Source organism: Grus americana, chromosome 2 (assembly GCF_028858705.1).
Source record: "Grus americana isolate bGruAme1 chromosome 2, bGruAme1.mat, whole genome shotgun sequence".
Taxonomy (NCBI): Eukaryota; Metazoa; Chordata; class Aves; order Gruiformes; family Gruidae; genus Grus; species Grus americana.
Genome location: NC_072853.1, coordinates 67,148,391 through 67,161,794, shown reverse-complemented (window position 1 = coordinate 67,161,794; position 13,404 = coordinate 67,148,391). Strand labels below are relative to the sequence as shown.

Sequence of the window (13,404 nt, the reverse complement as noted above, 5' to 3'; positions counted from 1 at the left end):
ATCCTCATATGACAAGTTAACCATCACACATAAACCAGTATCTTGCTGCTTTCTAAATACAGAAGAGACTATTCATTTTCACATTTACCTTTTCTGTATCAGTAATAGTTTACCATTGACATACGGTAACAGGACTATATAGTTTAAAATTTTAAGTGGTTTTGTTCCCTGTCTTGTGCACCTCAAAAACTTTTCTTCTGTTAAGGTCTGCTGGTCAAGACTAATTTTCCTACTGTCTTTAGCTTTATTTATCACTATTGAACTCCATTAGCTTCTCATCTATATTTATTACTATCTATTTTCCTTTCCTTCTGTTTGATAAATAATGCCATTACTGCCAACAGGTACATTTATTTTCCCTTTGAAGCAGACTGCACTTGTGTTATTCTCTTTGCCTCACCACCACAAGCATGAAGTGTGGACACTGTCCCGGCCCAGCTGGTTTAGATACTAAAGGGATATGGTGGCACTATGGGAAGCCAGTCAGGTTTATAATAATTTCTCATATGAGATCCTTCAATTCATGGCTTTATATTTTTCAAGGAGCACTCAAGTTAGCTGCAAAAAAAATCCAGATTATGGCATAACGTGCTGAATCTTGCAGATCCAATTACAAGGAAAAACTGCTGAATTTGATGGTGTAATCAGCCACAAACCTGGCTACTTCTGTTCAGGAATCAAGAGTGGTAAGATAAAAGTTCTAGACAGAAGCCTTCAGGTGCACAAACCTGTCTTCCACTGTCCTCTGGTCACATTCTGGAAGTCTTCAGGAAGATGAAACAATTTGAGGAGCATTCTGCTGGCCAGAAGCAATCATCTAACACAAAGGCTTTTTTTAACATAGTGGAACTATTCTTTCCTATTGAAAATGAGTTAGTGAAGAAAAGGAGCAACCCTATTTTTAAGTGAAGAGTGGCTGCTTGAAAAGTATGAAAGTGATGTTCCATCCCTACTTTTATATGTAACTATGCTGCCCTTTCTTTTTTCTTTTGGATTTCATGAAAGTATTTGTTGCTTTCTGATCACATGCACTGGAAGAGATTCACTGATGTTTTTCTGTATCAATTAAAAGACAACCTTGTGTTAATGTGAGAGAAGCTTACTGAATGAGCTATTCTAACCCTTATTTGATTTGAACCAGTCTTAAGACCTATGAGTTTCTAACACAAGATTCTACATGGAGAGATAGGGCAGCAAGCTAAAATAGCAGGAATTGGCGTCAGAGCAAATAAAGGAAGGTATTTCTTCAATCTACATGAATTTCTTCAATCTACATGTATTTCAGCTGTGGAACATATGGTTACTGATGACTTACATAGGTTCAGAGAGATCTTGGACAGATTTATACAAGAAAAATCCATTGAAGGTCATTACATGCAAAGATTCCATTGGAGTATCTGCCTCATGGAACACTGCATGCTACGAAAGTATTGTACACTTGCTTTTATTTTTACTTTTTGCTGGGCAAATGCTATTAGCCTCTTTTGTAGGCAGGATACTGGATTAGATGGATCTGTGACCTAATCCAGAACAGCTTTTGCACGGTCTTATGCACATGAATCCAACTGCATCTAAGGTCTTGTCCCAGTTCCTCTGGACATCGTAATACTCAGCACAAAGTTCTACATGTGGCACAGATGAGACACCATTGGGAAATTGTCCCAGTACCAATGTAGCTTTCAGTCCATTCAGTCTGCGCAGAAAATCCAAGAGAAGCAGGGAGAAATCTCAGGCTGTCCTTATCCACTCATCGCTCTCCCTCTCCTCTGTTTGCTTTTAAACACTCAGCCTTGTGGGTTTTCACACTGTTCATCTTGCTGCTCGTGAGTGGGGCGGACTTTCACTTTCTTGATTGTGTCACAGCATGGTTTAGTTTCCTGGATTTCTATCTAGACTTTGAACCGATATCGTTAAGATGCTCTTAACAGGAACCCAATTATTTTTATTGCTATCAGTGCCCAACACAGGCTGCACAGGAGCAAATTGCTAGCGCTTAACTCAGATTCAAACCTGATCTACTCAATAGGCCTACAGGATAAACATTTCAGAGGAGCCTATGACTGTATCAGCATTTAATCAAACAAAATATAAAGTTTTGTGGAGAATATGTACAATGGGCCTCAGAAATAGCACTTTCTCCCACAAAATTTGACAGTGCAACTGAGAAAATTTGTCTGTTCTGTGCAGTTGAGTGGAGTTTAGTTTAAAAGACAGAAATAGCACAGTCGTGTGTAAATTAGATGACATTATTTGAAAACAACTGAAAGAATGGAGACTAAAAATCTCATCTAATTAATGCATAACAATAGTTGATGATTTATTGACTTTTCTGTGAATATACAGTTTCTATTAACAATATTTAGATACATTTTCTCAGAAATTATTTATGTTTAGTAATTTATGATTAAACATTTTACAGGAAACAAGGCACTAAAATGTACAGTTAGTCATCCTTATTACATACACTGTGAGTTTCAGACATACAGTAGATTCCCCTCGCTTAGACAGTTATTGGATCTCTTCCTCTAATGGTACTTTTTGTTGCATTTCATACATCCCCCAACCGTTAGAAAGTATACATTTTAGGGCCCTACTTTCGTCTCCTTTTACTCACTGTTTCTGTAGGAAAAACAAAGAATTTGCTATGAAAATTAGCTACACAATAAAGGTAATGAAAACCTCATTCCTCACATTCTAAGGACTCAGACATACTGTGATCTACCTAGAGATTCAAACTATAATGTGGGCATTATTTATCAATTAAAACCAACAGTAACAAAAAAAATAATTGCTTAAAGGTGCAATTCCAGAAGCTGCTTCCGTGCAGGGCAGACTCAGCTTTGGTGGTGCTTGAGGCACTAAAATACTAAACCAACACTTTACAACAGGTGAGGTGACTGAGGCTGATGCCATGCTAGGAAAATCAGATTAGCCTAGCGGCTACCATTTGGCTAAAAGGGGGATCTTAAATAATGTATAGGTTTTAGTGCAATTTAAAAAGCAAAACCCAGAAACTGTTACTAATAAAAGGCAAAGACCACAAGAGATACCATCTAATGTTCCATTAAAATATTTAGTATCAAAAGGAGTGTATACATTTTCACGTATCTTATGACAAATAGCCCAGTACTTAAGTGCTAGTTCTGTTTCAGATGCTCACCAACTATAAGCACAAACACAGCACAATGTAATTTTATATATTGTTAAAACACAACAGAACCTAATGTCACGTAATAAATACAACACGGTGTGAAGAAAGAATGGTTTCCTAATTATTTGACCACTTATACAAAAATGACAAAGAGGAGCTCCTAGATTCAAGTTTCTTCTTGAGATTCTCAAGCTCTTGTGTTGGCAATATTTCAGAGGTCTGATTTTCAGTGCTTCTGTATTTAGCCTGCAGTGATCCTGAGCCCCCTGAACACATGTGGAAAGATTACCACTTTCAGAGGTTTTCAGAGGATCCTTGCAGTCTCCTTGACCAAAGGAATTCAGGTGCAATTCCACTGCTGGTGGAATATGCATGCAAAATAGGGGAAGCTTCTGCAGGATAAGAAAAAGTGATGGTGGAGAGACAACCTCTTGCAACAACCTCGAAAAATACCCTGTGTCATTGCCAAATTGAAGTGAAAGTTACTTTTTCCCCTTGGAAAGGTAAGACTTCTAAAAACCTGGCCAATAAGACCTCAAAACACGGCCAACGTGATGTACCATCACAAGATGGTAGTACTAGCAGAGATGGCAATAACACGTTTGGAAACAAATTATCTCCTAAAGAGTTTTCACTTCTTGGGTATTGTAAAAATACTTCTGTTAAACTGCATGAAATTCCAGAAGATGCCCTGGGGAAGTGGGGTTCCAGTGCTCCCTGGAAATCGGTGGGATCTGCAAGCGTAACCAACATGCTCTGTTGAAGATCCCACCCGTGGTTTCTAGAGCCCAGAAGTGCTGACTTGCCGTGACCCCCGCTGAAGCCAGCAGATTAGCACCTCTGAAAAACAGGCCCTGGAACTACACCAGTGCTGCTGGATGCTAGTTGGTGGCAAACCAGCTTGCACACATTGTGACTGGAAGTTCAGAAAGACAACCACAAAAATAAAGGTATTATTATGGCTATGCCTTCTAGTTCTGTGGCCAGTAGAACAGACCAAAATATCTCTGCATTTACATTAATCGGTTACCAGAACTTTTTCTGGTATAGATTTAAAATGTCATGATATCTGCATCTTGAGAAGCTGAAGATCAGATCTCATTATTTAACCTTAGACTCTTCAGAAAAAAAGAAAAAAAAAAAAAACAACAAACCAAAAAGGTAGAAAGTATAAACAAACACAAAAACCCACATATAGCTAAAAATACAAAAAATTAGAAAAAGATTTGATATATTGCTTAACTGGATTTATGTATATATCTAACACGGGATGGGTTAATATAGCTGACTTCTACTTTATTTTTTTTTAATCCAGAATGTGAACTAATTTGATGGAAGTAGCAAGGATTTTACAAGGAAGAAAGGTGAGAGCATGCCTGCATGATATATTAACCATACCAGTGAAACAAATCCTAACAGAAGACTGAATCTGTCAGATGGAAGCTGTGTTATTTTATTGCTCTTAGTAGTTGAACACTGACAGGGCATAATTTTAACCTGTCTCATGATTTGGAAGATTTTAATATATAACAATTTTAAAACCCAATTGCTTACCACCCAAAGCCATTTTTGCAGATCACCAAAGTAACCCACCGCTCTTACTATGTCCATACTTGTGTTTTAAGTTGTGACAGGATGCAGGCTTGAGTTTGCCGTGCCATGGGGCTTGAACCACTTCTGTCCATGCTGTGTGTAAGAGAAGGGCTTAAGTTTAAGCCAGTCTTTTCCCAGGCCTGATTTTCCCAGCCTGGCCCCCTGACAGCACACTCGTGCCAGATTTACAGAAGCAGTGTTGGTAGCTGTGGCATCTGGACCAGAATGAAAGCGGAGATCTACACTTATCTATCAAGCTCATGGCAACATGTAGAGAAGGGTATTGGCTTCAGCAGGACTGTGGAAGTATAAACTAGGAGCAAGCAATTAATTTATCAGTCTACAAGAGGAGTAAAAGCTGAAAGCAAGATTTACGCTATAAGACAGTCTTGTAATTGGCTCAGACAAAGTACCATTGTGATCATTTATTGATTATACCTTTAAATTTGCCAACTTACCAGTGTAACAAGGCACCTCAGCAACACAGTTAGCAATGATGGTTGTTCCTGCTGGCCAAAGCCCCTCATTTTTTATCCAAATTCATCTACCACTGCTGAATTGGTAATCGGAAAAGATGTGGTGAGTCAGTGCCAGACAACTTGGGAATGTGAGCCCCTTGCCATGGTCCGACTGCCACCACTGCATGGCTAAGCGCATCCAGGTAGAAGTATTGCATTCAAGAGGAAGACGACAAAATCAGTATGGGAAGTCTTCTTCAAATCAGCCATCAACGAAGTGCAATATAAAGGTCAGTCTGGACTCAGAGCCCTCGTGCAAGCCAGTAATTGAAAGCAAAACAAGTGCATTTTGAAAACTAACGTTGCTTTATTTGGCAAGGATTTCTCATTACACTTCATTTTAGATGTAAAGTTGGAGGTAAGGCAATATTTGAATTGGATATTATTGTTCCTTAAGCAGAGGTTGAACCTCTCTGTTAGGTCAGCACTGATAACTCCCAGCCTGCCAGAATTTCTGCCCTGGTTTAAATACCAAATCCATTACTTCACCTCCCTAATCTGTACTTTTCAGAGTCTCAGTATGTGAGACCATTTACAAGATCTTTTTCAGATAAATGGAATTTACCATGTGTGCATCAACTCAGACTTGCTACAGTCCATAGACTCGATATTGAAAAGTTATAAAGCCACGTGGCTCATTGGGTTGAAGGACGGTTCTGTGGTAGCACGTAGGTGTCTAACAGAACAAAATAATTTTTAGCAAAGCTTTGGTAAGAGTAACAGGTCAAAATTTCAAAACTCCATGATTAAACAGAAGCAGGAGGGTTTTTCCCCACAGTATACTGTGACCCAGAATGTGTGGCAGGAATTTATATGGGTGATTCACTTGCCCATTTGTGGCTTAGTACATAATTTCAGGGCATAATTCTAAGAAAAGGTAAGGGGGTTTTACGTGACCAAATAATGGACAGAGCTCGAGCAGCTTATATGTCACCTCATTAGTGCCACATAAATAATAAATTACTACTAAATTGGCATATAATGCCAGTTTCAGATTCAGGGCTGTCCAAGAACAGCCTCTTATATCTGAGAAGAAATATTTGAAGACTAGTGGAATACAATCAATCTCAAGTTGTGCTGAATGCAAAGCTACTCCTACTCTCTTGCCAAACAAATTTGATTAATTAGGTGCTCTAACATTCGGTCAGAAATTGAAGCACACAACTATTCTGCAGCTGGACTGAATAACAAAAGGAAAACCAAACAATCTCAATCAACATTTTAAAAACTCCCACACAAATTAAATAAGGACGATCTAAAAAAAGTCTATCTTGCTTTATTTTCGTTACATTAGAGAGTTATTTCCCTAAATATATAAATATATGTAGTATAGCTTTCTATCTAGCCAGCTCTTCATCAGGAAGGCAACAGATTGTTTCTAGCTATTTTGACTGCTTTTTTTTTTTTGCTTTTTTTCTTTTTTCCTTTTATTTTTGTCCTGTGGCTGTTTTGACAGATTGGGAAATCTAGACAAGGATGAATGAGAAGATTTGGCAAAAATACTTCTTGATTCTTTCTGTTAAAGAGGTTTACCATCAGTGAGATGCATCCACATGCCCTCACGAATATAACAGTTTTATAACACACAGCCATGCGGTGGACAACATTTTCCTTTTCCTTGCTGCGTAGCCTATGCCATTTGGCAGACTACGTGCTGGACAAATTTCACGTGCCTTTCCATGGTGCGTAGCGTGCGTGTCTAGATAACGCAGTCTCAGAAAATTGCCGACTAGTTAAGAATGAGGTCTAACAACTCTGGTGGGATTCCTACTTGATGCAGTTACTTTTCTTACTGTCAGGCACTTGGAGCTGTGAATGGTATGATAGGTGTCCACAGTCTCAAAGGAAAGAGTAATTGGGGTAGGTGAAGACCATGCGGGGGAATTGTTCGACATACGTTAGTGACAGCGTTACCTTTTGGGACAGCTAAGAGCTGTCTTTGTTTCTGACGCACTCTGAAAACCATACCAGCCTTTTTTTTTTTTTTTGCCTTTGAAAGTTTTTAATTTGTTCAGTGTTATTAACAAGACCAATGATGATTTGGGATGCCTAATCCCTTCACCATCAGAACAGTAAAATGTTCAGAGCCACAGCTAGTGCGTTTCTATTTTATTGCTCTTGTTTTAGGCCCAGAAGTTTGTCCACATTTCTATGTGTATCTTCTTTACATAGAAGAGAATCAAGCCATTTCATGTAATACCATGACCAAAAAAAAAATTTAAAAAAAAAATCTAAGAAGCAAAGTCCCTTGTAAATCAGCAGCAAAATTAATCTGTGATACCGGCAACAGAGACCACTGCTTGCTTTCACTGTAAAAATATATTATTATCCTATTCGTATAGATGGCAGCAAATTGTCAGCTTTCTTTTTATCAAATGTACAGAGCTGTCCTCTGTAATTTTTTTTTTTTTAAATTATATTAACAGTCACTGCATATTATTCTATCATCCATCTTGTTAGTTGGTTTATTTTATTAGCCTAAATGTATTAATTTTGGTACACATTAGTACTTAATTTGCACAGAAACATTTTTGAATACCTAACTAGAGACAAAGTTCAGGAAGAGTGATGATGTGTGAGTTTTCGGCCAGCAGCTTTGAGAAGAAACAGCAAAATAATGCGAAAAGACAGGCAATTATGAAAACAACTAAGATGCACTGGTCTTTAAAAAGTAGCTTTGAAGAAGTCAGCTCAAAATATGAAATCACAGGACTACTCGTGAGGGACTTTACTAGCCTGGAAAAAACACAATGAAATGGTTTTTTAAGATTTATGTGCAATTCCCCTGCCCCCAATTAACAATATATAAATGTGTAGCAGTTTATCATTTCAATGTCATCATGAGAAAAATACCTGAAAATATGATACTGCACAGATGTGGGGTTGTACAGACTGTGACCATAGAGATTCAGAATGAAACTGGAAGCATTATAATGCAAGTGGGGAAGAAGGATGAAGACACATTGTAAAAGCCACTGTAACTATAACCAACAAAAAGAAAAAAACACCTGCAAAAGATCCGTGCAGCACCACAGCAGCTGTACTTGCCCTGTAAGGACTCCTTCTCTGAGCACTGGCTGGCCAGGAAGGCTGCGTCTTTCGGCCCTGGCTAAACACATCTCCACAGCGTAGGAAGGAGCATCACAGAGAGGATTTTCGGCAAGCAGCAAGATCCCTTGCTCCTGTGATAGAGCAGCCTGGGCATCAAAAGTAGTATAACAGATTGCAGGGTGGGTTATTTCTCTGTCAAAGAGCCTCAATTTGAGGAAATATCTGTGAAAATCTTCCACCGAGACTCTTCCACTACCTAGAAAGAAGGAACTTTTATCAGGAAAATGTGAAGCTAACCTCTGCAGAACCCCAAGGATTTCTGTAGAATCAGTGCCACTTACACAGCTTCAGCACCCTGCATTAGCTCTGAGCCTGATGAATGACTTTGTAGTCAGACTGTCCTCCCAGAATTACATGGAGCTGGAATGGAGAACGTGCTCTTCTCTATACAGACCTTTCTCTAGACTAACCTCTCTTCAAAATCCTCAAATACGTTTCCTAGCCTGTGCGCAGAATCCAGAATGTATGGGCAGCTGTGTAGAAAAGGCTAACCATGCGTTCTGTGGAAAGGGAAGATGACAACTGAGGAGCACTCATCTCATGCTAAAATGTTGTGATATAGGCAATCTGGGCAAGAGAAAGAAAAGAGCAAAACACATAGCTTTGGATGAAATCCACTGCTCACGTTACTGGTTAAAAAAAGCAATGGGGGACACAGACATAAGGAGAAAAAAAATCAACAAATAAAAAAGATTACACCAGATAACAAGTTAGATGATCTCCAAGGAGAGACAGCACTTGTAAGCAGGCTGGTGTCATTTTTGGGAGCATAAAGGAATTCACCACACCTTGCCTAGGCAATCATAGTTTCTGTTCATAATAACATAGATGCTGAGAACAACGGCCACTACATGTCTGGTATACATTTTCTCTTATGGAGTTAAGCAGGAATCATTTTGCCCAGTGTATCTTTAAGTTTGTTCTTGCCAACAACTTGTACAAAAAAACCAGAGAAGAACAGGCATGTTCTTTTTAAAATATTGTTGTATTTTATCTATGAAAAACCTTGGGTAAATGCCTATATAGCTTGGCCAAATGGTTAAGAGGAAAACACAATTATGTCAAGGTATCTGAATGATGTAAGCTAGAAAAAAGGGAGAGGAACAAATGGACACACTGTCTGAGATGGCTATATTACAGATAAGAAATGTTAAATGTTAACAAAAGAAAAGATTATTACCAGAGGAAGTAACTGCAAAAAAACCCCCAAACATTGTAAAAGCCACTTTTCCCAAGTAATTTAAACTCCGTCGCACCAATCACTTTATAAAAAGCCTTTAGATGGAGAAGCCAAAGCCTGGCAAGGAGACACATTACTTCATCTTGTTGACCTTTTACATTTTTCTGTGTCTATCACCCAACCTTACAGCAACCAACAGTCAACCACAGATAGGAAAGCAAAAGCCTATGTCACGAGTAAGCCATCTACTACCCATACCACAAAAGAATTTTGTATCATTTGTGTTAGGGGTGACATTCCCATTCTTCCTCTATGCATGTACTGATCATTCTTTCCTTCCTATCTTCATCCTGGTTCTTTCTAATTTTTCTCCTGTGATCTGCTTACTTTTAAATAGAAGCTGAATTAAAAGGCTCTGTTGTTCAGCCTAAAAACTGTAAATTTTGGTCTCAGAATAATATATACCAAAAGCAAGGCATTGCCCATTTAGTGCAGTCCAAAAACACGCGTATTTTAAATTATTATTTAATATAAAAATAAAACATCTTTCATGAGCAATGGTATAACTTTCAGGAGTCAGAATTACCCTTATCTCACAGAGATTCTCCCTGGACTATTTCATACCTTCTCACAGGGCTATCTAGACCTAGATTGTCTCCGTTCTTGCTCTCTTCACAGTGCTTAAATTGTCTCCATTTGTCACCTTTTGACACCTTACCATACACGGTTTCAATTTCGTAGTTTCAAATTACTTTCACTTAGAAGCAGTGTGAAAGGAATCCCATCACTGGTTAGGAGAAATGTCCTTCCTATTCTTTTTTCTGGATGGTGCCTGAACAATCGTCATAACTACTCAAATAACTGACTCATCTTCCAGACCACAGAATGCAACCTCAGAACAAAAAGGTCCTCACTCCTGTTTACTTCTTTCTTTTGCCTCTACTGTTATTATACATCATTGTCCTACCTTCCAACAGTGTCTCCGTTCAGCAGGAAAAAAAGTGTCCATAATGATATCCTTCTTTGGAAGTCCTGTGCTTCCTTCATACAGCCAATTTATAAGAAAACTGAGTTTGCTGTCAAAAAGATCTGTCTTCGGATTTCATACATGACCTATTTTTTTGATCTTGCAGCAGCTCTGCAATTTTTTTTTTCCTGTCATATAAAATAAATCGCAATAAATCACTCCCATTGCGATTGCTGGTGTTAGCACGTTGAAGGGATCAATGCACGTACCACAGCGTTAACCACAGTTGAGGACTGTGGTTGATCATGGCAGCGCTTGCAAAGATGAATCACCAGCAGGGAAAGCAGTTCAAGAAAAAGAAACACGAAAAAAAACCAACCCCAAAACAAAACCAAAAGAAACTCACTCTACCAGAAAGAACATCCAGGGGAGAGATGGGGGTGTAACTGGGAATGTATGTTTTGTAACATACTCTGAGTATGTTGCTCACTGTATGGACTTGCCCTCATGAATCATGATCTGAAAATACTTTATTGAATAACGGGATACTCAGGCTTTTCAGTGAAAATTTATGGTTTTGTTCATTTTTCTCACTACTTCAAATGATGGTTGTACATCTTCCTGTAAAACAACTTTTCAAATACCAGAAGTTGTTATGAATCTTTGTGGAGTTCTATATTTCACATTGTCTTAACCCTTGTCCCACTAGACTAAATGATTGCCTGGGGAAGGATTAACTTGATTTGTGCTTTCCTACCATCTACTCTTACCCCAAACTCTGTGGGGACCTTCACGTGAATGCTTTCTTACAAATCACATCCATCACCCCTCACTGACAGCAAAGGCAAGAAACACACTACCATAACACACAGGACAGAACAAAACAGAACAGTGCTCCAAGACAGGAATGATTCCCTTGAACTGCTTCCCACCCTATGTGAAGGTAAAGAGGGTGACTCGTAGTCTTTTCTTGCAGCTAGGGAGGCTGAAATACTCCTGCTACGCTTCAAGTATTGCATGGGGAGACAGAGGGAGACTTTGCCAATGGAGTGGCTGGCTCGCTACACTTTAAGAGCTTTATGAATTGTTAAAAAGCTCTTCCCTTCCAAAGGACTGACTCCAGGTGAATGGTACAGTGCTGGCGGCAGCATACGACTCTCCTATTTTGGTATTCTAGTTGAATACAAGATGGGCCTGGAAAAGAGAGGACAAGCACAATGGATTTTGAGAAAGAAGCCACCTTCTTTCCAACTTCTTAAGGGTCAAGGCTCAAACAGTTGGAGGACCAGTCCACAACCATTCTCTCAAGCAGCCAGTCAGCTGGAAAATATTATTGTTCTTCACAAGCAAAGGGCTCAGTTACTATAGTGGTCCTTGTGCTACTTCCTTCATTTTCACTTCTTCTATGAAGAATAAGTTATGAACTACATTAACTAGAGACAAATGGGTTTTTTCCTAAGCCCCAGTATAACAGTCCAACCCATACCTATCAAACACCTTTTGTCCCAATAGCGGAGAGCAACTACAACCCTTGCCTTCATTCAGGAAATGGTAGATAGGAAGTGATAGAAATAAAAATAAACACTACAACCTGATTTTTAAAGCTGTTAAGTTTTCTTAAAAACACCCAATGTAAGAATACCCAGAGTACATTAAATTTCAAAAGGATGTTAGGGGATTCTGAGAGGGGAAAATACGTTCACATTTTAGAATACTGTGCATGTCTGAAAGTTAAACAAATCAGAACTACCTACAAATGAAAAATAGGGTTTTTGCCTTGGTAGACTCTACCACTGTTTCCCTAAATGTTAAGACTCAAAGTGTGTTCATTATCAGCCAGGCATCTATCCTGTCACTGTACATTCACATTAAAAAACCCTCGTTCCAGTGCGCATTACTCATAAATGTGCTCAGACTGATTCTCTGCTCCTTTCTGTTCTATGGTGAATTGGGAAAGGGTCTGTTAAAGGATGATACAGGCCATTCTTTTGTGATGGTCTGCAGTTTTCTCTCCCAATACATTTTCTTTTTATTTAGCACTTCCATTTTTATCCTGTGTTCCTCTTCGGCCATCTCACACTCTCTTTCTATTTGCTGTATTTTTGCCACATGAACTTCATTCATTTGGATTAACTGTAGTTGCAAAATTGACATTTGCTGATGATGTTCTTCCTCATGCATCTTTTTCAGAGCACTTTCCTGAGATGCTTTACTTCTGTAGTTCTTGTCTGCTGCTATTCTGACATCAGAACACGAAGGCTCAGGTTGGGAGGTACCTTCACATACTGGGAAATGTACCAGATCTTTCTCTTCATCACAGAGTTCTCTATTTGAGACAACAAATGACTCTGCAAAACATAAGAGGAAAAAGTATTATAGTATTCCCTTCTTCTCCCTCAAGAAACACGAAGTTGTGATAATATAGTTATTGGTGTATACACCTAAAACTTGTGCTTCTGTACCATAGTACAGGAGCCACTACATAATGCAGTTCTGTTACAGAATACTAAGGGTATGATGGTCTGAACTGAACCACTTTGGGCTCTGTTGATAGACCTCCATGGCTATAATGGGAGCTCAGAATCCAGAATGTAAATATTTATAAGGGGACACCTAAATTTAGGTGGCTCAGCCTGGAGTTGAACATTTAATGCGGCTGTTTAAGCCAAATCCATACGTGACTTGCAATATTTTTATGAAAGATTTGAGTGTCAGGTGAAGACCTGCATCAACATCAATACCAAGAGACTGAGGAAATACTAGGAAGAATACTACTTCCTTCCTTCCTTATCGCTACAGTACATGCTGTAAGTGCAGTGGTGTATAATTTTAAGAAAAAATTACATTATTCTAACTTTGAGAAGGTTCTACCAATTCTACTGAA

The 13,404-nt window shown here is 38.7% G+C and overlaps 1 protein-coding gene across 6 annotated transcripts in view; it reads right to left on the bottom strand.

The window, feature by feature from the left end:
• Positions 1-2,296: 2,296 nt before the first annotated feature.
• Positions 2,297-13,404, bottom strand: part of MSANTD3 (Myb/SANT DNA binding domain containing 3) — an 18,403-nt gene continuing 7,295 nt past the window's right edge. For all 6 annotated transcript variants that reach the window (XM_054814252.1, XM_054814250.1, XM_054814253.1 and 3 more), the window contains one exon: positions 2,297-12,868. In XM_054814252.1, coding sequence (XP_054670227.1) covers positions 12,459-12,868 — 410 coding nt within the window. In that variant the 3' untranslated portion in view covers positions 2,297-12,458. The remainder of the gene's footprint in view (positions 12,869-13,404) is intronic.